The 23,862-nt window shown below is 45.4% G+C and overlaps 1 protein-coding gene across 1 annotated transcript in view; it reads right to left on the reverse strand.

Moving 5' to 3' along the window:
- EPHB1 (EPH receptor B1) overlaps positions 1 to 23,862 on the reverse strand; it is a 471,805-nt gene that overhangs the window by 68,010 nt on the left and 379,933 nt on the right. The window contains exon 10 of the mRNA XM_055413290.2: positions 12,881 to 13,003. Coding sequence (XP_055269265.1) covers positions 12,881 to 13,003 — 123 coding nt within the window. The remainder of the gene's footprint in view (positions 1 to 12,880; positions 13,004 to 23,862) is intronic.

The raw sequence follows: 23,862 nt of genomic DNA on the forward strand, positions 1-23,862 counted from the left end.
TGAATGTGAAAGTTGCTCAGTCGTGTCCAACTCTTTGCGACTCCATGGACTATACAGTCCATGGAATTCTCCAGGCTAGAATACTGGAGTGGGTAGCCTTTCCCTTCTCCAGGGAATCTTCCCGATCCAGGATTGAACCCAGGTCTTCTGCACTGCAGGCGCAGGTTCTTTACCAGCTGAGCCGTAAGTGAAGTCATGTGTAATTCCCCAGTAGAAGTGGAGAGACTGTCTTTACATTTTTTAAATTTATTTTAATTGGAGGCTAATTACTTTACATTATTGTATTGGTTTTGCCATACACTGACATGAATCTGCGCCGGGTGTACATGTGTTCCCCATCTTGAACCCCCCTCCCACCTCCCTCCCCACCCCATCCCTCTGGTTCATCCAAGTACACCAGCCCCAAGCATCCTGTATCATGTATCGAACTTGGACTGGCAATTCGTTTCACATATGATAATATACATGTTTTAATGCCATTCTCCCAAATCATCCCACCCTCAAAAGACTGTTCTATACATCAGTGTCTCTTTTGCTGTCTTGTATACAGGGTTAAGGTTACCATCTTTCTAAATTCCATATATATGCGTTAGTATACTGTATTGGTGTTTTTCTTTCTGGCTTACTTCACTCTGTATAATAGGCTCCAGTTTCATCCACCTCATTAGAACTGATTCAAATGTATTCTTTTTAATTGCTGAGTAATACTCCATTGTATCAAGGTCAACAGTGAGGTGTGAGGGCTCTTGGAACTAAAACTCTGTGGTTTTTCTTTAGCTGAGTTTTTACCAGAAAAGAAGAGGTAACTTTTTCCTTGCTGGATTCAGAGATTGTCCAAGGGCATGAGAACTCTCCTCCTGTTCACCAGGTTTTATTTAGTTGTACTTTCTGTTTCTTTTCCTCCTCCTCATGCTTATTCTAATTTTTTTACATTTTCCACTTTGATCAAGGGCTTCCAAGGTGGCACTAGTGGTAAAAGGCCTGCTAGTGGTAAAGATGCAGGAGACTCAGGAGACAAGGTTTGTATGTGTATACACGGGTGCCTGTGCACAGATATATATGCAATCAATTCTCCAACACCTTGACCTAGTAGGCATTCAATAGCTATGAACTGAACGAATATATATGCATGTTTAATAAGTATACTAACTGAAGAATATCAGCATTTCTTTCTTATTACTGTACTAATGAGTTCTATTTTCTTTTAGTAAAATGACACAGTTCAGAGTGAGGGGAAAACATGCTAATGTTTCTTCTTGGGGGAGATAGTACATCGATCTGTTTTGACCACCTATATGCCAGGTGCTGTTGGGCTCTTTGCATGTCTTCTCTCATTAATTCTCACAACACCTTTTTGAGTTGGGTATTATTATGCCCATTTTACTAATGAAGAAACCGAGGCACAAAGAACACGTGCCTCAGACCCCACAGCTGTGAGGCAGAGTTAGGGATGCTGTCCACAGTTCACACCATCTCCTGTCACATCACCTCTCAGAAGGTGTGTGCAGTTAGCAGTGCCACAGGGAGGAGGGCTGGGGGAAGTTACCAGGCAGGGGCCACCGTGCCCCAACCGTGCAGGTCCCAACCACTCACATGCAGTTACTGTCACAGTGACGCAGTAACAAGGGAACTGCAAGCACAGTGGGACCATCTTCTAGACAAATGGCATACTCATGGAAAGCTCTTGCCTGGCTTGTTAGGTAAGATTAGAATATTCAGGAATCAGAATATTTATCAGTTTCTACACATCAGTCCGGGGAGTTTGTCAAAGCACCCTGGGTGAATTTATTATTTCCCACAACATACACATAAATCCCATAGTTGAGGACTTCTGTTTTATACAAGCCGTTCTCAAGGATGGCTTCCCACAGCAACCCCCCAGAGAGCTTACAAAGCACAGGGGCCTGGATCCCACCTGCAGGGATTCTGATTAGTTGGTCTGGGTGCAGCCTGGGCACGGACATATTTAAAAGCCGCCCACAGGATCAGTTACATAATTTGCGGGGCCTGGTGCAAAATGAAAATGCAGGACTCACTGTTCAAAATTTATTAAGAATTTTAAGACTGTAGTGGCAGAGCATGAAACTGAGCATGGGCCCTGTTGAGCATGGGGGCCCCTGCACAGGTCACAGGTTCACGAAGTCAGGCCTGGCTGCTCAGGTGGGTCTGAGGAGCAGCCAAAGTTGAGAGCCATGGGTCAAAACCACCCAAGCTTATTCAAACAGATCAGGGAACTGCCAAAGGCCCTGGAGTACCTGGAATTCATCCCTACACCTTTGAATTCTTTTGAAAGCAGTGCTTGCATATAAGCTGCCTCTGACTGCACAGGGCCTGACACACAGAGTGAGCTTTGTAGCTGTGCCTGGGGAGAAAGAAGAGACAGAAGGAAGACGTGGGTGAAGGTGTGGCATCGCAAAGTCCTATCTACACAGAATAGTGTGGGCCACGTACATTCCTTTCCTAATCGGCAAATGTCCTGTTGTTGTTTAGCCTTTGTGGCTGACTGGTCTTCAGGTGTAGCGTTCCAAACACTTTAGCTCTAAATTATATCCTCTATAGGGAGTCTCTTCATATAGTTTTTTGAAATTATAAAGTAAAAACGTGAGAGGATATTTCGGGGAGTGAAATTCCTCTGTAAGAAATTAAATGCGGGGGGGGTGCCTATCATTATAAATCTGTCTAAACCCATAGCATCAAGAGCGAACCTGCGCTAAGGACCTTGGTGATAATAATCTATCAGTGTAGGTTTGTCACTTGTAATGAATGGAGCACTCTGCCTGGGGATGTTGACAATGGGAGAGACTGTGTATGTGTGGGGGCAGGGGTTATATGAGACATCTCTGTACCTTCCACTCTATTTTTCTGTGAATCTAAAACTGCTCTAAAAAAAAAATAGTGTTTTTAAAAAAGTGTTCTCCTTGGATAGGGAGAGATGGGTTCTGTATGGTTACCATATAGCAGTGTTATATGCTCTTGGAAAATCTGCTCCATAATCATTAAAGGATTGTGATTCTGTAAAAATAGCTACTTTCTGGTGTCTGACAAAGAAATGACTTCATATTCTCCAAGCCCAGAGGTTTTCAAACCACCAACTGCAAAGGAAGTCATTTCATCCATAGTTCTCACTCAGAGGCTGTCCCCTACCATGTAATTAAGTAGCCCCCAGAGCAGCTGGGGCAAACTCTGGCGAAAAGAAGAAACTCTGGAGAAAGAAAATTGAGTCTACACCACCTCTCCACCCCCTCATCCTGACACCACCCCTGGACTTCAGACAGGGTGCTTCCCTTGTTCAGCCTCAGAACTGATTAACTGTGGGGCCTTCCCAGGTGTGGGGTCTATGAGAAAGTGCATTGCAAACTCCAGACTATTGAAGATACAGGGTGGTGATTTTAAAAAGACAACCAGGGGTGGGGAGTGGAGAATGGAAGAGAAAAGGGTTTCTGCAGCCAAGACAAGTAGGGCATCTTGCCAAGGGTAGTGAGAAGTCCGCCTGCCAGGCATCTGGGCATGGACAGTGTCTCCAGGTAAGTCCTGTGCGCTAAAGTCTGCGGGTTCTGGCCCCTCTAGCACCCCCACAAGCTCATAGGGAACTGGAGTTGATGCACCAATTTTAGTAATAAACAGAAAATTAAGGCCATCCGTCACTTACAATCTGACCGCTGTCATCTGTGGTCTCTGACTTCAGGTTCATGTACTATGTTCAGTGAACTATTTTTGGACAACTTTCCTGCCATTAGGGCCAGAAATTGAGATTTGTGGTGCTTTGATTTGCCATGATCTGAATTCTAAACACAACTGAGCACACAGACACATCATATGAACTCTAAAAAGCTTCCTTTCACACAAGCTCCAAATCATAGCCATCAATTTTTCCATATTTTTAAGAAAAATTCTTAACCCCTAAAATCTATTTTCAACAAATTCAGTATTAGCATTTTATATATATACATACTACACATAAACACACACACATTGTTGTTGTTTAGTTGCTAAGTTATGTCTGACTCTTTGTGACCCCATGGACTGTAAACCACCAGGCTCCTCTCTCCATGGGATTTCCCAGACAAGAATATTGGAGTGGGTTGCCATTTCCTTCTCCAGGGGATCTTCTGGACCCAGAGATAGAAATCACGTCTCCTGCATTGGCAAGTGGATTCTTTACCACTGAGCCACCAGGGAAGCCTATATATATACACATACATAGATATACATATAATTTTAATTTTGGCCATTCTATGTGGCTTGAGGGAGAAGGAAATGGCAACCCACTCCAGTGTTCTTGCCTGGAGAATCCCAGGGACAGGGGAGCCTGGTGGGCTTCCGTCTATGGGGTCACACAGAGTCGGACATGACTGAAGTGACTTAGCAGCAGCAGCAGCATGTGGCTTGAGGGATCTTAGTTCCCCAACCAGGGATTGAACCTGGGTCATGGGAATAAAAGTGCTGAGTCCTAGGGACTGCCGGGGAAGTTCACAGAATTATATTTAAAATAGATACTTCTAGGAAATGACTGAGTAGTGGTTATAGTTAGTTCTTTCTATGCAGCTCCTTGACTGACAGTAACGGCAGTCAACCTAAGTTTGGTCTGGCTGAACTGTGATGGGCACAGGTCTTTGCAGCTGACCTTGGATCCTCTCCTAGAACCAAATCTCCTCTTGGCTAGGACCCAACTTCAGCTTCAGGCCAGTTTAGTGCCAGTGGCTCTCAGCAGTGGTTCTCAAAATGTGGCTCAACAGCACCAGCATCACCTGGAAACTCATTAGAAAAAGCAGCTTTGGAGCCCAACCTCTTCCCACCTAGATCAGAAGCTCAATAGGCAGGGCCCAGTGACTTGGGTGTTAACTTGCCTCCAGCTGATTCTGACGCCTGGCTCTAGTTTGAGAACTGCAGCCCTCAAAGCTGTCCGCTGAGGGTCATTCTGCCACTTCCTGTCACTGCCCTCTCAGACAGCTGCCGAAATGATTCCCTACAAATTTCAGCTCCTTGCCAGGTCCTCTTCCCTATCTTCCTTGACAAAATGAGCAAGAGAGAAAAAAAATGGTTTAGCCACATTAAATGCCTCAACTATTATATATAAAATCAGAAGGAAAGAATTTTCAATTTTTGGAAATGAAACATCCAACCTGCCAGCAGGTATTTCAAGCACTAGCTGTCGGCTATGTGCTACTCGGATCCACACACAATTGCACTCTTTTCTTTAGCATTTTGAAGTCACAAACTGCCTCAGGGAGGGAAAAAGGGAAGTAGAGCTTCAAGTAACTAATTCAAGCTTCCACCAGAAAAGAAAGTTTTAAAGAATTCATTTAAGCTAGGTTTAAAAATATGATTTATAGCAAGTTTCATGACACTAGCCTGTATAAGATAGGTTATGGCTAAACTAGGGATAGTAAAATCATGGCAGGCATTCCACCACCTCCTAATTCTATACTTAGGACAGACATTACTAATTGATCACAATCCCACTTCTCCATCTCAGCCGAGTTCCCCAAGTACCCATTACTAGGCTATTGGAGTTGGCAAATTAGATGACTCTAATTAGTAGCTATGATGCCCACAATACCTAATACCTAAATGGTGAGAGTAAATCTAGTTTTCTCTTTTCTCACAGCTTCTTATAGTCATTCAGTTCAGTTCAGTTCAGTCGCTCAGTCGTGTCTGACTCTCCACGACCCCATGAATCACAGCATGCCAGGCCTCCCTGTCCATCACCAACTCCTGGAGTACACTCAAACTCATGTCCATCGAGTCGGTGATGCTATCCAGCCATCTTATTCTCCGTCGTCCCCTTCTCCTCCTGCCCCCAACCTTTCCTAGCATCAGAGTCTTTTCCAGTGAGTCAACTCGTCGCATGAGGTGGCCAAAGTATTGCAGTTTCAGCTTTAGCATCAGTCCTTCCAATGAACACTCAGGATCGATCTCCTTTAGAATGGACTGGTTGGATCTCCTTGCAGTACAAGGGACTCTCGAGAGTCTTCTCCAACACCACAGTTCAAAAGCATCAGTTCTTCGGCGATCAGCTTTCTTCACAGTCCAACTCTCACATCCATACATGACCACAGGAAAAACCATAGCCTTGACTAGACGGACCTTTGTTGGCAAAGTAATGTCTCTGCTTTTTAATGTACTATCAAGGTTGGTCATAACTTTCCTTCCAACAACCATATACCTAGATATTATTATTTTTAGATTGAACCCAGGTCTCCTGCATTGCAGGCAGACCATTTATCATCTGAACCACCAGGGAAGTACTTAACATAAGCAAGCACATGCAATTAAAAATGCTAAATATTGTGGCATTCATTGTTAGCCTTCTTAAGTCAATAACTGATTATATTAAAATAGGAGGACCAGAGAACAGGACAAAGGTAGGAAGAACATGCTCTTCCCAAGGAATGAGGGGCATCTTGGTGGTATCACCATATAGGCACACTGAATTCTAGGTCAGTACTGCCATTCCCAGCCAAGTGGCTTGGGTACTCCAAACTGCTAGATAGAGTTTGACATCAGAAGCAATGTCTCTGAATACTTAGCTGCTCTTTTCCAGGACAGTGACAAAAGTGGAAGACAGTGTGGAAGTCACATTAACTGGATTAAGGTCAATCATATCTGGGTTTCAGTTTTTGCCCTACTATTACCTCAACCAGTAACATGGCCTTTGGCAAACTGTTCACTGAATATTGATATCCTTGAAAAGAGAAGTGAAAGTGTTAGTTGCTCAATTCGTGTCCGACTCTTTGCAATCCCATGGACTGTAGCCCGCCAGGATCCTCTGTCCATGGAATTCTTCAGGCAAGAATATTGGCATGGGTAGCCATTCCCTTCTCCAGGGGATCTTCCCAACTCAAGGATCAAACCTGGATCTCCTGCATTATAGGCAGATTCTTTAACGTATGAGCCACCATCCTTACCAGTTTACAAATGCATATGAAAATGCATGAGTGCTTGCACGCGCGCGCGCACGCGCACACACACACACACACACACACACACACACTAACTCACAGGGCTAACAGGGTCGTTATGAGGGCTGAATGAAGCATGCACATGGTGAGTATTCAGTGCATGCCAGCTATATTAATTATAATTACTGACAACATCTATTTACTTTGCTCCTCTAGAAACCCTATAGTCAAAGCTATGGTTTTTCCAGTAGTCATGTACGTATGTGAGAGTTGGACTATAAAGGAAGCTGAGCACTGAAGAATTAAACTGTAGTGTTGGAGAAGACTCTTAAGAGTCCCTTGGACAGCAAGGAAATCCAACCAGTCAATCCTATAGGAAATCAGTCCTGAATATTCATTAGAAGGATTGATGCTGAAGCTGAAACTCCAATACTTTGGTCACCTGATTGGAAGAACTGACTCACTGGAAAAGACCCTGATGCTGGGAAAGACTGAAGGCGGGAGGAGAAGGGGATGGCAGAGGATGAGATGATTGGATGGCATCACTGAATCAATGGACATGAGTTTGAGTAAGCTTTGGGAGTTGTTGATGGACAGGGAAGCCTGGCGTGCTGCAGTCCAGGGGGTCGCAAAGAGTCACACAGGACTGAGTGACTGAACTGTAATCCAGAAACCCTTCCTGCTGTGACTCCTATCCAGTATTGGTATTTTCTACCAAATCATCACCAAGAAACCCACTCTCTTCCTCAAAGAGAAGAGATGGGTCTTCTTTGTTGGCCCCATCCTATCCATATACACCACAGAATCCCTCTCCCCAACTCTCCTTATCCAGTCCTCTCACCTAAGCCATCTGCTGAAGTGGGGGCAGGGGGTTATTAATTAAAATACAAGGGCATGTCTCCCCTTCGATGATCCTTTCTGGTAACACCTTTACTTATAGTTTCATTGTTGTGCTCAGGGCTGCTACATACAGTTATGCAGGTTGTACACTGTACAACCCAGGAACACCATTCATGCTTTAGGGCCCAAGTATACATGGAAGCCTTAGTTTATGTTCTGGGCATGTCTACAGCTCAAACTGATCAGAATCAAGCAGTTGATTAGAACTCCACAGGTCAACTGAAGCTGACCTATGAGTGATTCCTATGAGTCAGATTCATGGTTTCAAAGAGTCGACACTCTCCAAAGATAGCAGATGCCCTCTCTAAAAGGACTTCAATAATTCCCATCACTGCAAGAAAAGAGGAAGGATCGGCCTTCCTCATTCCACTAAGCTCCTTTCGGAGCACCGAATAACTCACAATCTTATGTGACCTCTTTCTGGTTTCTCTACATACTCTCAAACTATACCCAGTTCTTCAAAGTCTTATCCCTATTATGATTTTCCTCCAAGGACATTTTTAACTGAGCACCTTAGTGCCACAGCAGGCCAAGCATGGGACTAACAGAAGCACTCAAGTTTCATCACTCTCATGGAACTTTGATCATGGAGATAAAAGAGGGGCACTAAACAAATATTGGGACTTCCCTGGTGGGTCAATGGTAAAGAATCCTCCTGCCAATGCAGGAGACACAGGTTGGACTCCTGAGCTGGGAAGATCTCCTGGAGAAGGAAATGGCAACCCACTCTAGTCTGCTTGCCTGGGAAATCCCATGGACAGAAGAACCTGGCAGACTATAATCCACAGGGTCACAAAAAAGTTGGATACAACTGAATGGCTAAATAACAACAAAGCAAACATCACATAATGATAAATGAGCTAATTATACAGTTGACTCTTGATAAACATCAAGAGTTTGAACTGCATAGGTTCACTAACATGGAGACTTCTTTCAATAAATAGGTACTATAGTACTACACAATCCATGGTTGGTTGAGTCCAGGGATGCGGACTCATGGATATAGAGGGCTGGCTGTCAAATTAAACACACCAATTTTCAACCATACAGAGAGGTCTGTGCCCCTAACCCCTGTGTTGTTCAGGGTCAAGTGTAATTCAGTCCTCTTGGTTGGTGTCACATCTGGCTCACAGTTATTTTGATTTTTTGTTCATTATCCTCAACAATGGTAGAAGAAACTTTGGAGGTTGGTGCAATTCTTCAACCCCAAAGTTTTTAGATTTTATTCCATTGGCCTTTACTGGCAAGCACAACCACCAGTCCCCACACCCTGGTGGCCAGGCCGCTCCCCTTTCCCTTTAAGGTGTTTAACCTGATGGCCATCACTTCTGGCCACAACCTCCATGCCATGTCTCCCCGCCAGCTCCAGCCATCAAGCCCACTTGCCCCTCCATTCACCATGTTTGGGTACTTTCTGGTTTAGGTTGGTTTACTTGCTGCAGGGCAGCCTTCCTTACCACACTTGATTCCAGCACTGACCACCTCAAACCTCCTCCATGATTCCCAGCCCCATAACTGGTCTATGTGTCTCTGAATTCTTACGAACCTTTCCCATCACCCTTTCAAGTTCAATCAACACAGGTTCATCAGGTTCTTCTCCCACCTGATTCCTACTGCCTACCCTGCTCCGAGACTACTCACTCACCATATTATATAGGATAAAATCCATACCCAACCTCCTGATGGCTAGATTCCAGACTTAATACTTGATTAAGTCACCTGCCCTCAAGGATCCCTTCTGTAGGAGCCTTCTCTCAGCCTTGTTCTCAGAGTTTGCCACGCAGAGCATCAGCCCATCCAGCAGCCCCAAGTTCTTAGCGGCCTCCCAGGTGCCTCTCTCCTGCATCCTTCCTTTGGCCATCAAGCCTCTCCACCTCCTGCCTCCAGAGCTGCGTGTTCTCTGACCCCTCGTCTTACCTCTCAGTCCCATCCCCTCCTCCTGCAGAGTAGGACTTTGTGTTAACACATCAGCCGGGGTTATTAGGCACTGAGTGTGCTTTTCAGCATCCACCACAGTTTCAGGCATGGAATCAATGTTTAATGAATGAGGATCTTTTTGAATTCTCTATCCAATCGCTCCTGCAACAAACACAGCCCTCTCCTCTGGATCTATATGCAGCAGAAACGGGCCAGTTCCTCTGCAACCTCTTTGAAATTATCTTGCACATTCTGGAAGGCCTGGAGTGTGCTAAAGTCTCAGCTCTCCAGGAAGTGAAGAAACAAAACCTTTGATTTGTAGCATTTGCCAATTATCATGGTGTAAATACTCCTCCCATGGCTGATGTCAGACTACCAAGATGTCACCAAACACAGGGCTGCAAAATGATGCACACAATTGGCTACTGCGAAGTAGCTCAAACTGGCTCAGCACACCACTGCTGCAAGGCCATGGTCATTTCCCTCCTTAAGTTATTTAATTTTCCTCTTCTGTCTCGTTCTCTCATGAGTTTCCTCCAAACTTACTTTTCCACTAGTTTTCAACCTTAAAAGCTCAGCCTAATGGTGACCTTCTTTGCAAAGTCCTCCTGATCTCCCCACTTACTCCCAGAACAAGGAGCTAGACGCTGCTCTCTGCTGGCCCCAAACTTCACATTTGCCTGTGTTGTGGGATGTGTGAAAGAGTGAACATGTTACTGGCCTGTTTCTCAACAAGACTGTCAGCTTTCTGGGCAGGAGAGTGTCTGTTCATCTCTGGGACTCAACATCCACAAGCAAAAAGTATTTAATAAGAGCATGTTGAGGGAAGGAGAAAGGAACAGAATGAAGGAAGGGGAAAGGACTTCTGATTCTTCTCATGTTGTATTACCATTTTGGAACCCAGATTTGGTCCCCTGAGCTGAATCTGCCAGGTAGCTAAGGGAAATATTGCCAACTACACTACAAATGTTACCTTACAAAATTCTTTTTTAAAAAACTCAACTCACACCAGCTCTTTTAGCATAAAGTGAAGTCAAGCTCAGTGAGGCAAGGAGTGGGAAAAGCAGGAGTGGTGACAGACAAGAAGAATCGGAGGATAGAGAGAGACTGACTCCAGCCACGAGTGTCTCCTGATGAAACTGCATCAAGTTCCACACAGTGAATTCACATCCACAGGGATGAGCTGTGCAATTACTGAATTGCAAGCAGAGGGGTATCAGGTAGAAGGCAGTCAGCAGCAACTGGACAGAAGACTTTATCCCAAGCTGCTGGGCATCTTCTAAACTGCTCCGTGTATCCATCCCTCCCCAGGACCAGGTAAGCCATGGCAGAGACTAAGTCTTCTCTGAGCAGAATGCGCAAGCACGACAGCATCAGCAAAGGCTACCCAGAGATAGAAGGTGAAGGTGGGCTATGGATTGTCCCTTTATAGGCATCCAGCACTTGGTGAGCTCACTCCAAGCTTCACCTCCCTGGCAGGGTCATAAAGTGAGAAGGCTCTTTACTCCTGCCCTGACAAAGATGGGAGGGGGGCTGACATGGGCTCTCTGGGATGAAATGCAGTCCAGAATGCATTGCTCTAAGCACTCGACATAAATAACATTAAAATCACTAGCACCATTTTCACATGACATAACAATAATGAACAACACAGAGGAGCAGGGTATGAGATCAAAGCTTTCACTTTCAAGTTTACCGGAGAAATCTGAATCCCTCCAAGTCATCCAGCTTATCTGGGATCCAGCCTTCTAAAGCATGATCCTTAGGTCTGTCAGTGTCTAAGGGGGAAGAGAAAATTATCTGCACAGAAGTGAAAGTCGTGGTTCAGTAACATATTTAATGAAAGTCAATGGGAAATACGTATAGACTCATGTGGATCAGATTATGGTCAGCTGGCTGGAAGAGAGGTTGGTAGAAAGAGGGTCACGTGTCCTACAGGGAGGATCCAGCACCCACCACAGGGATGCCATGAGGCTGAAGCTCTTTAAGAAGGAACTCAGAGCAGGAAAATGTGACTTAATGGGGCAAGCTTTCAAATGTGACTTCCAATTTCACAGATGGCTTTTTGACCCCTCAGCGCATTAAGAGAGGCAGTGAATGGGAGGAGGGTGACTTTCTCCCTAAAGATAATATATGGAGTGGCTGTCTGGAAGACTTTGACTAAACATATTTTATGGAGCTTGAAATACTGGAAGAGGTAACCCCATAGCTCTCCAAATACTGACATGAAAAAAAGCACTTCCAGACATAGGAGCTATGGGAGTACACAGCATAGGAGTGAAGAGAGCCTGAACAATGTTTAATCCAATTTAAAGAAGAGAAGACAAAGAATGTTGTATAAGGAACCAAAAGTAGGAAAGGGGACACAAAGCAAACACATCTTTTAAGAAGATTCAGAAAAGACCACAGAGGGGGCACTAAAGAGATTATTTCCAAAGGAATGATATTTTGGGATATTTTTCTCATTTATATCAATAAGGCTGGATCTATTATCCAACTGACTCAACTATTGATCTATTAAAGGAAGATAAAAATGCTAGACCAGCCTTTAGGTAGAATTTCCTGACAGAATCTCAGACAGTTATTCTCCGCTGGGCTGGGTTTGTATTCCAATGTAGGAAGATAGATGAGAACACGCATTTCTTGGGAGGGAAGTCTGTCTTATATTACCATCCATATCATGGATCTTTTGTAGAAAATATGGATATGGGTGAGTTTTCTTCTGGAAATAGTGGCCCTTGTTTAGTTCATCATAGTCTGTCTCCAAATCCATGTATATCAGAAAAGGAAAACTGAAAGTGTGGGAATAAACTTTGGCCCAAAGCCACGGAGACATTGGAGTCAGTGCTTGGGATACTAAGTTCAGCTTCTAAAAAGAGAAGTGCATTTCTCAACTTATCACCCTATTTCTCTCTCTTTATTTGCATTTGGTGTTCCATTTCCAGAGCTATTTCTGAATCTTTTAAAACCAGAGTTGACTTCTCTGCAACACCAAATAAGCTTGGACACCATGAACAAGGTCCCCAGAAGATCCTTAGACACATATTGTAGATGACTTAGATGCACCTTTTGGGGAGAAAGATGATAGACATCACCCAGAGTGGTGAAACAGGATGTCTAGACACCAAGAGGGCAGAAAGGAGAGGAGGGAAGAGCCATACCTGCTCCGATGACCTCTTCGATTTTCACAAAAGAGACATCAATCTCCTTGGCAAACTCCCGGACAGCTTCGTTGGGGTCCTCATAAGTGAAGGGGTCAATGTAGATCTTCATCCCTGGGGAGCCTTTTTGGAGGAGATAAGCAGGGTTAACATCCCAAAGAGGACACAGCAGTCATTATGCACTGGCTGGTGTCCCCAGCAGTAATGGTCTGGCTGGGTTGGGGGCGTCTCTTGTACACGTCCAGCTGCCTCACTTTTCCTTGTTGGACCTCCCTGTCTCCCTTCCCTCTGGGCCATGCTAGCCTGGTTCTCTGTCCTCTACTTCTCCTCCATATTTTCTGTGTTTGAGCTCTTGATGAAATGTGGAGCAGATTACTTATAAGTGACAGATCAGGACCAGTTCCCATACCAGGCGCTCATAGAAAGCAAAGAAGCTGATTGATGCCAACCAAATGCATTAGCAGAAAAGTGGTGGTAAAATGGCAGGGCAGATATCAATATTTATCAACTTGACAACTTTCCTGAGTGGAGGCCACCGTTAAGGTTATAACTGACAGCTGTGTCCAGGGCTGGAAGAGGTATGAGGATGGATTAAAAACAAAAAAGAAATGGCTATTAGAAAAACCTCAAGATAGGAGTGCCAAGCCAGTAACCAGAACAGAAAACGTGAAGAGAAGAGCATAGAAAATACTGAGAGGGAAAATTGTAAAGTCTACGCAGAATAAATGAGGTGGAATGAAAGAAGAAATGGTAATTGAACCCCCATGCCTTCAGACACAGTGAAGGATGAAAAGTGAATAAAATGGTGAATGAGAAATACATAAAGGAATATGGACTTTGTCACTGATGTTTACAGTGGCAAGATAAATAGGGGCGCACGGGGACGAAATAGAGAATTGTCATTGCAGAAAAAATACATTTGAAAAGTGGAAGAGAGGGGACAAAAACAGGAAATGGAACCCAAGAAACAAATGGATTCATCACAACGTCATTTTTCACCATGTTGGACGTATCATTAGGCAAGCACGGAAAGGGATTTCCTGGGGGTTGGTGAGATGGGAGGTGGGCTTCACAGGATGAACAGGACAGTCTGGCATCGCAGCCATTGAAGAGCAGTCGTTTTCCCTTCCCCCTGATGCTGTCTGGTTCCTAAAAGAGGCAAGTCAGCAGGGCAGGCAGGTGGGGAAAAGCCCCCGTGCTATGGCTGCGGTTGTGGAGAGTCGGACATGACTGAGCGACTGAACTGAACTGAACTGAAGGCAACCTTAGGTTCCCTCAGCTTTGCCCTCTCAGCACACACTCCCCACTGCAGCTCCTTCTCAGCAACTCCCAGCCTTGAAAACACAATTTATATGTGTATAAATACATATATATATATAATGATAATTTATATATTAAAATTATCACATAATGACATTTCCCATCCAAAAACTTCTGATGGCTCTACAGTGACCCCAAATGAATATTGCCCTAGTCACCAGTTTAGGCTAGAGTTTAAGATGCAGCCAAGAACTCAAAGGGGAAATGCTTTTAAAGCCAGGTACCCCACCCAGAGGAATTACTTTTTTTGAAATTTGGATTATTCCCAGTCATGAAATAAAAGTACTCCAAGTATGCTAGACATCAATCTAAAATGCTCTTTGGAAACTTGGAGATGACAATGTTGACTCTGGAATCTACTGATTGAACTTTGAACAAAGAAAATTCTTATCTTTATGAGAGAATGTTTTAATCCCTGGGGTAGGGGTGGAGAGAGAATGGAAATTTTACTTTAATAGCAGTGGACAAAGGGGAAAGTAGAACTAGAGGCTCACTGCTTTCTCCTTTGGTCTGGAGAACAAGCAAAGAGCAAGAACAAGTGAAACCACAGGGAAGTCTAACAACCCAGACCAGCATGTTCAGGCAGTCTCACTTTAGGTTTCTTCAGAAGCAACAACTTAAGATACGACTGTGAAAGCAAGTAGGTGGTGATCCCTACTGGGATTATCTGGGAGGTGATCCCAAGAAGTACCTGCAGGTCAGAGGGCAGTAAGGTAGGACGGAAAGGCAGCCTAAGGAAAGTGTGCCCTCAAGGCACCTACCGTCAAGGGCTGTGGGTGGTTAACATAGGCTTAACTCCCCACCCCAAGGAACTTCTGAGATCACAAGCTTCAGAGTCAGCTAGCGTGGCGTGAGCTGGAGTGGCACCACATGACTCCCGTCAATCATTGGTTGGGGCCTGCTCTGCAGGTGGGCTGGAAGGTCCAGGGCCAGAGAGGCGCTTAGGTGAAGAAACATAGATGCTTCAGGTGGAAGTTGGCCCCTGTGTCCTGGAGGGCTGAGCACTGGAGACAAGGCCACGACAAAAGACCCACTCAAAATGCTAAAGGGGTGGCAGGCCAGTGTTGACAACCTGTGGCTTCTCCCCAGTTCTGGACTGAGATGAGAGAAGGCTGAGAGGCCAGAGGCAGGGATCCCAAGGTGATGTCAGAACTCTGAAGCCTCTCACTAGCTGGGCATTTTGCAGCAAGACCACATGCATCTCTTCTATCATTTTTTTCTTCTGCCGAAGGAGGAGAAACACCTTCCTCCCTGGGTGGCTGTAATATTAAAGACCACATTGCAAGTGACATATCTAACATGGTGCCGGGTGTACAGGGAGGGCCCACAAGCTGAAACACTCCTGATTATTATCAGTAAATTGTTCTAGGAAGTGTATGGAGAGGTAGGAAGCCGGGGTGGTGGGGGTGGGCAGTGGGGATGTAAGCTGCTTAAGGTTATATTAGCTACTTTAAAAATACCACCTTGTTATTTTGGATTAAGGGCTTTTAAACGATGTGTGCTAAGCTGTCCTACAGGAACTCTTCCACGAAAACTAATTAAACAATCTAGAATGCGCTGTAATGAATGGTTTGCAAGTAAAGACATATGTAAGGATGAATGAGAGAGGATTCTGAGTTAATGAGCTCCGCAGATATTGGCCCTGATCAGTTCTGGGAAGGAACTATTCCCAGAAGGGAGAGGTTCATCTCTTAATGGTGCCAGGATTCATTTAGGCCAGTGATGTCCAGTGTATCTTCATGGGAGAAAGTTCACCTTCTAATCACTGTCCGGTTTATGCATAAGCAGGTGTGCTACCTCACTGGCGTGTGGAATTAAGGTGTGTGTGTGTATGAGTGTGTGTATATATGGCGTGTGTGTGTGAGCAAACAAATGTATATCCATGTATGAATGTGTGTGTATGCATGCATGCACACAGTGTCTCAACTGCTGCTCTGGGCCAGGCCTGAGCCAGGTCATCACCAAAGTCTTTCACAAGAAACCGAGGAGAGCATGCAGCCTAGGAGAGCTGATGTAATATCAGTTTAGAACATCCTGCACCCATGTAGGGTAGGAATCGGTCTTTGTTTTCCCTGAAACTGAGGGCATTGTTACTAGATGGAGGAAGGAAAACTGAAATCAGAAGTCTAAAATTGATCCAAACCCAGTTCTTTGGCGATGACAAGGGTATGATACAGTCAGCCTAGGAATGGCCCTGGCTGGACTCCTCTGCTGGGGCGGTCCCTGTTCCTAAGTCTGGAGAACCATTTGGCTGAACATGTGCGCTAAAGGCTCCCCCTGCATCCATCTTATCCCTGGATGACACATCTCGCCAGACCTCTCTCCCGCATCACAGCTACCCTTTTTCTAGTCCCAGAAGGAGACGTGGGGAAAAAAATGCCTTCAGCTATGCAGAACAGGTCATTTGTCTTTTGGCTCATTTTGTGTTTCTGCATAAATCCTGCATCAGCCTGTTCCTGCTCCCACTTGCCAGTGAGCAGTTTTTAATTATCAGGGAAATGGTATTTAGTGCAATGAATCACCAGACAGTGAACAAGGAATTCACATCAGCTGCGGAGTCGGGCACAGCCAAACATTTGGAGACAGGGCTCAGAAAATGTTCTCAGATTGTGAGTGTTGGGGAAATATTATTAACGGCAGTTACAATAATATCAGATGTAATATAGCTCTATAATGTAAGACATTTTATAATGCTCTGTTCAATGCTTCTCATTATTATTAGTGTTCATATTGCAATATTTATAATATTTTATAGTTTCTGGTTATTTTCATTATTTTTAATGAAATAAAATTAAAAATTATTTTAGGTTATATACCTTTGGCACAAAAATGGTATGCACAGATCTAAACTGATTGATGGTGCCGAGAGACAGAAAAGTCTTCAATTTTATGATCTTCTAGTTTGCTAATTTCTACTGAAGGTATGATTTGCAGATATGTTTGTTCTTTGCTCTCAAAATTCATTTAAGCTATGACTAGGGTCACAGCCTGGATGGCTAAAGCTTTAAAGGACCATAGTCCCAGGAGATCTGTAAAATCTTAAACATGAACCAAGGCTTTAAAGATATTAAGTTTGGGAAACAATGACTAAGACACTATCCAGAGCCTTCTTACATGGTATGGAGCAGTCCGTGAAGCACAGGAAACTGCTGGCTATGGCTGGAGACTCTGGATCAGGAGATCTGGATGCTCTCAAAAGGGAAGAGGCTGGGACAAATTTGGGGGATGCTGGCAGATTGTGGGGTGTATCTAAAAAGTCAGCTTATGTTTGCAAGTGCCGTGTTCTCAGGACAGGAGAGCATAGGCTGGGAAAGGGCCAGTTCTAAACAGTCGGTAACATTTGGGTATTAACAGTGGAAAGAAAAGATGGAATGCTGCCATCCAGTCCTCTTGGACATTCAAAAAGTACAAAAACGGTACCATGAACATTTTGTGGGTCCCATGACAGAGGCTTCAGGGGTGCTAGGAAGAGCCCAGTGTCTTCCTGCTGGTGGAAGATTCCTGGAATCCCACAGCAGGGTCCAGAAAGCTGGTGTATTAATTAGGCTGTTTTCAGTCTTTGATGGAGAAGGCAATGGCAAGCCACTCCAGTACTCTTGCCTAGAAAATTGCATGGACAGAGGAGCCTGGTGGGCTGCAGTCCATGGGGTCGCTACTAGTCGGACACGACTGAGCGACTTCACTTTCACTTTTCACTTTCACACATTGGAGAAGGAAATGGCAACCCACTCCAGTGTTCTTGCCTGGAGAATCCCAGGGACGGCAGAGCCTGGTCGGCTGCCATCTATGGTGTCGCACAGAGTTGGACACGACTGAAGCGACTTAGCAGCAGCAGCAGCAGCAGTCTTTGATATCTTGTGTCCTAGCAGATCTGATGGAGCAGATCTGAAGGCTGCCCCTCCTTTCCCATTCTGGAGCCAGGGCAGACTTTGCCATATTCGTAATTCACCTAAATTTAGTCCAGATATCTAAGCACAAGAGGGAAGCTGTTTAGGGGTTCCTGGGAGGGACATCAGCCAGTCCTCTGCCTCAGAATGTTGATCACTCCTCATTTTCTCACTGCTAACCTGTCACCCAACTGTGCCAGGGACCGCAGGAGCCACAGGGAAAACAAAGCTCGTGGAGCTCTCAGGTCACTGAGACATGAACTAACTGGGCAGCAGTGCTGGAGAGTCTAGAGTCAGGAGCCCACCACTGGAAATGAGCTGTAAGTATAGCAGAAACCAGAAAAGGCAGAAGACTGTGGATGCCAGTCTCAAAGTCAGAGACCAAAAAGGACAGGTCACACGGTCCTTCACTGATGAGGGACAAGCTTGGAGTGTCACAAGGCATAGCTCAGAGTGATACCTGCCGCTGCATGAGTGAGGAGAGTGTGGCCAGCTTGAGTGTGGAAGGAAGTGGGGTCCAAGTGCTGATCCACTAGTGGGAGGGCCTTGACTACCATCAAAGGCATCTGATCGCTGCCACTGGACACACAGAGCTGACGGCCGTGCCAGCAGCAGGGGAGGGATGTACTGACAACAAGACGTCGGGGAGTTCATTTTGCTGGCATTGCACTCCCATGTATTGTTATGAGGAAGAGGCTGGAGGCTGAGCAAACAGCTCTGAGGTTGTTGCAGTAATTAAGGTGCAAGATAACAGTTTTTAGCCAGAGCCGCACAGTGACAACAGCAGAAAAAGCAAGAGAAATTTCAAAGGGAAAACTGACAGCACTTGGTGAGCAATTAAAGATGAGGAATGAAGGAAGGACCAGAAGAATCTGAATTAAAGTCAAGACTTCCAGAATCAAGTGGTACTGTCAACTACGTGATGCACTTTGGGAAGGAAACTGGATTGTCCAGGAAGTCTGCACACGTGGTTATAGATTTTGAATGCCTGGACGAAACATATGGGTGCCCAGAAGTCAGCCTGAAAACTCAGAATAGAAACAGAGCTGCAAGACTGGATGTGGAGTGATGGATGTGGGGGACACGTGAGTGACAGCTGAAGCTATTGGTATGAAAGGCTGAGGACTGGGCAGTTTCCTAGACCAAATCTACCAGGAGAGGGGGACGAGCACTAGAAACACTTCGCTCCACCTGCTTCTTGGGGCCAAGACCAGGAAAATGGGTGGATGTCTTTTTCCATGAAAGAATGGAGGTCCTGGGTACCCAGCCAAGGTTAGAGGAAAAATCCAAGAGGGGGAGCCCCAGGGTGGGCAACAAGCCTGGCGGGAAAAGCACTGAGTCCGAGAGGCTCTTCACTCAGCCTTCTGTTTGGGGGTTTTACCACATTTCAAGATTTGTTCTTAAAAACACAGTCACAGCCTAACGTGTCTCTAGGAGAAGAAAAGTGGATCACAGGCTATTTACTTCTTGATAGAGAAAGGTATTTCAGGAAAAACAGTTTAACATCTCTCTACTTCTTGGGTATCGATGACTAACATAGGAGTGTCCTTCCAGACAAGGCCCCCTGCCTCTGGGCCACTAAAGTCCTGTCGGGAACCTGAGGACAACAGCCCAGGAGCTGGGGACTCCAAGAGTTAACCTGGTTTCTAGAGCTCTGGCTTAGAGCCAACAGCAGCCACACGGGTGAAGCCAGCTCATTAAATTTATTTGGCATTTAATAAGCACCCACTGAACACTCAGCCACCTTTTTCACCTGGGGGCCTTTCCTCCTCTTCCCATAGGCCCTCATTTACTCCTGTTCAGGTACCTCCAGGAGAGGCAGCCAAATGCCATCTGTCTCCCTCCTCCAGGTATACCTGTCTTTCACCCCGGTGTCCAAGGTGATTTCCAGCACACTGGATGCTGTGTTCTGTACGGTTGGGAAGTCCCCCCCACCCAGAGTCAAACAAGCTGGAGCTAGAGGAAATCCTGGAGCTAGATGTGCTGCTTCTGGGATGAATCAAGTCCAGCATCTTACCTAAAGCAGAACTCCACTCTACAGCATCTTTTACTGAGATCTGTGTCCGTGAGAGCAGAGAGCTCACCCCTCTCTCCACAAAGCAGCCTGTCTGTGCATGGACAGTTCCAGTTTGGGGGGCTGTTCTTACACTGAATCAAATTCGGCCTACTTGGATCTTTCACTGATGGTTCCGTTTATCCTCACAAAGCACAACAGCATCACCTTTCCTTTGCCATGATGGTGTCATGCTTGGTGATGACCCCCAGGTCCCTCCCTGATGTGACAGTTGGACCATAAAGAAGGCTGAACATCAAAGAATTGATGCTTTTGAACTGTGGTGCTGGAGAAGACTCTTGAGAGTCCCCTGGACAGTGAGGAGATCAAACCAGTCAATCTTAAAGGAAATCAATCCTGAGTATTCATTGGAAGGACTGATGCTGATGCTGAAGCTCCAATACTTTGGCTACCTGATGTGGAGAGCCAACTTATTGGAAAAGACCCTGACAGTAGGAAAGATTGAGGGCAAGAGGAGAAGGGGGTGACAGATGAGGAGATGGTTGGATGGCATCACTGTCTCAATGGACATGAGTTTGAGCAAACTCCAGGAGAGAGTGAAGGACAGGGAAGCCCGGCTTACTGCAGTCCATGGGGTCACAAAGAATCGAACATGACTGAGCAGCATAAAAACAAACAAACAAAAACAGGTCCCTGCCTGCATTTCCCCAGCACCAAATCAGTTGGTGCCTCTGAGGTCACAACTTGGCACCCTCCATGGGCCGGCTGCTTTGTTGACAATATCCTTCTTGACATGGGGTCCCCAGAACCAAGAACATCCCTTTAGATGTTTCTCACCAGTGCAGAGGACAGTATGTCCATGTATTACCTCCTCTGATCCAAACTTCAATCTTGACCACAGAGTCAGACAGACTTGAGTTTAAAACTTTATGTTGCAAATCACTAACTCCAAGACTCTGGACAGGCTATTGGATTTTTCTGAGGCTGTTTCCTCACATGTGAAATCTACCTCATGGGATGGTTATGAGGATTAAATTAGTTACTGTGCTTAATACAGTCAATGCTCAAGGTGGAGGCTTTTGGCAGTATTTTTTTGCTTTAGCAGTAGCAGCAACTGCTGCTGCTAAGTCGCTTCAGTCGTGTCTGACTCTGCGCGACCCCATAGACGGCAGCCCACCAGGCTCCCCCGTCCCTGGGATTCTCCAGGCAAGAACACTGGAGTGGGTTGCCATTTCCTTCTCCAATGCAAGAAAGTGAAAAGTGAAAGTGAAGTTGCTCAGTCGTGTCCGACTCCTAGCAACCCCATGGACTGCAGCCCACCAGGCTCCTCCGTCCATGGGATTTTCTAGGCAAGAGTACTGGAGTGGCTTGCCATTGCCTTCTCCACTAGTGGCAGTGCTTAGACTTTTTTACTAGTTTTTTATCACTCCTATTAAGCATGTGATCAAGTAAATACATAAACTTTCTCATACGAACAGATAGCAAGTCAGGTCTCCTCCTTTTCTTACTGCTTTATTTTTGTTTTAACCACTAGCTTCTAGATTTAGCCCTCTAACATTTTGTCTTGCAGATTTCAAATTAGCATTCAGAGCTGTTGGATGGTTCTGAATTTTGATTCTATCTTCTGTGGTGTTACTTATACCTCCCAACTGTTACCTACAAACTTGATAAGCATCCCTAGGCTTGCACCTGACTATGATTTTAAAAAACAATCAAACAAACAGGAGATTGAATTGGACAAGGTCTAGGATAAAACTGATGACTTCCTCCCTGGCTAACAGACTCACTAACCTACTTTCTTTCTGTATGAAGATCAGCTCTGTACCTACTTTATTGTGCTCCTTCCCCTTAGGAGATCATCAAATATTTTGCCAAAATATGCTATGTTTCACAAATGCATAGCCCTAGTAAATGAGATGAGGGCCCCATGGTGGTGGTTTAGTCACTAAGTCGTGTCCGACTCTTGCGACGCCAAGGACTGTAACCTGCCAGGGACTCTCTGTCCATGGGATTCTCCAGACAAGAACAGGAAAAGTTGGAGTTGCCATTTCCTTCTCCAGGGGATCTTCCCGACCCAGAAATCGAACCTGGGTCTCCTGCATTGCAGGCAGATTTTTTACCCACTGAGCTATGAGGGAAGCTTGTATAACTTTTCCTAATAATAACTTTTTATATTTTTTTTGGTACTTTTTTTATTATTGGAGGCTAGTTACTTTACAATATTATATTGGTTGGTTTTGATCCTGTATTTAATCCTTAATAATCCCCAATGGTCACTGAACTCAGTTTTAAATGCCCTGAATGCATCTGCTTCCCAGTTTCCTGGGTGTTTGGCAGGGACTGAGCTCACACTTATGTTCTGAGGCCCCTGTGCTCAGTCCTCTTGTCCTGTGTGGAAATTACTGTGTGCCAATCTTCCATTTTGGATACATATCTCAGGTGTTTTCAAAATTTCTCAAAGTTTAACAAAAACAGCTCTGTGATTATAACTGCAGTTGCCTGCAACATGGAGATGATTCTGTTAGGGCTGCTTTCTGAAAACCCTTGACCCCTTCCCAAGCCTTCACCTTCTCGCCTCATTTCTGCTCACTTCATCCACCTTAGAATTCAGTGCAGTGTTAACTACCATCCAGTGTGTAGTTATCCAAGCCTTCTAAGTACCTGGCAGCATTTCCCAAATGTAGCATCAACTGGAACTTTTCTAAAGATAGATTCCCAAGCCCACCTGGATCATCCCATCCAGCCAGTTTTTAGTCAGCCAGCAACTTCTGAGGACTGTCCCATGGAAAGCATAAGAACTTACCATCTGTCTGCCTCTTTCTAGACATGGGAAACCCACACTTACCCACTCACCCTTGAACATGAACCACAGGCTCCCAGCATCTGGCACCATACCCATGCACTTTCTCTTCCCTACCTGCCTTCCCTCTAGTCACTCTCACCCCAATCAAATCCTCCTTTACAAGTCCATTCTCTGTGATGCAGGCTTAGAGCCTGCCCTGGAAAGCACTTGATATTCTCAAATGGACAAGATCTGTTGCAGCTCCACAGGCTAGAGAAGGCATTACATTTGCCAGTATTTCTATTATGTCTCCTTTAGCCTTTGCATCAGCTTGAAAGGCAGGTCTGGGAGGACAGATGCCAGCAGATTCTGTACAAAGCCCTGTGCCCTGCCTGCAGGGAAGACAGGCAGGGCCCTTCTTGGGTACTGATGAGTGAGGCTTGGGAGCTACTGCAGGTTTCTTGTCCCTTCCAGGGCAGGAAGCGCCGAGATGTCCAGGTTAGCATCCACGTCCCCTTAGTGAGGTGCATGCACATAGGTAGCCCAGGAATGGTTGTGTGCACACTTTCAGATCAAGTGCATCCACCTTTCTGCCTCCTGCAGTGGGACTCAAAGGAGGAGCCAGCAAACCACCAACTAGGATGCCTGAGATTGGTCCTCATGTTTTGACTTGCTCCTGACCTCCAGCCACCTTGAGCCTCTGCAATGTGGAGAGATGATGGGCTCTGCAGCCAGGTTTAGAGAACATGAGGTCTATCTCTGCCACCCATGAGCTGCGAGACCTGGCAAAATCATGGAACCTCCCTTGATTAATGCCTGCCACCTAGAGTGGTTGTCAGGGTTGGAGGAGTTGAAATGAGCTACCAGAATAAAGTTCCCCATGCATGGCACTGGGTAAGCTTTCCATAACTAATTATTTCTACCCTCCCCCATCTTGGGCCAGGTCTGTCCTCCATCAGAGCCTTGAGGAGAGCTGTGT

This window comes from Moschus berezovskii, chromosome 1 (assembly GCF_049115385.1).
Source record: "Moschus berezovskii isolate FMDL1 chromosome 1, NW_MosBer_1.0, whole genome shotgun sequence".
Lineage (NCBI taxonomy): Eukaryota > Metazoa > Chordata > Mammalia > Artiodactyla > Moschidae > Moschus > Moschus berezovskii.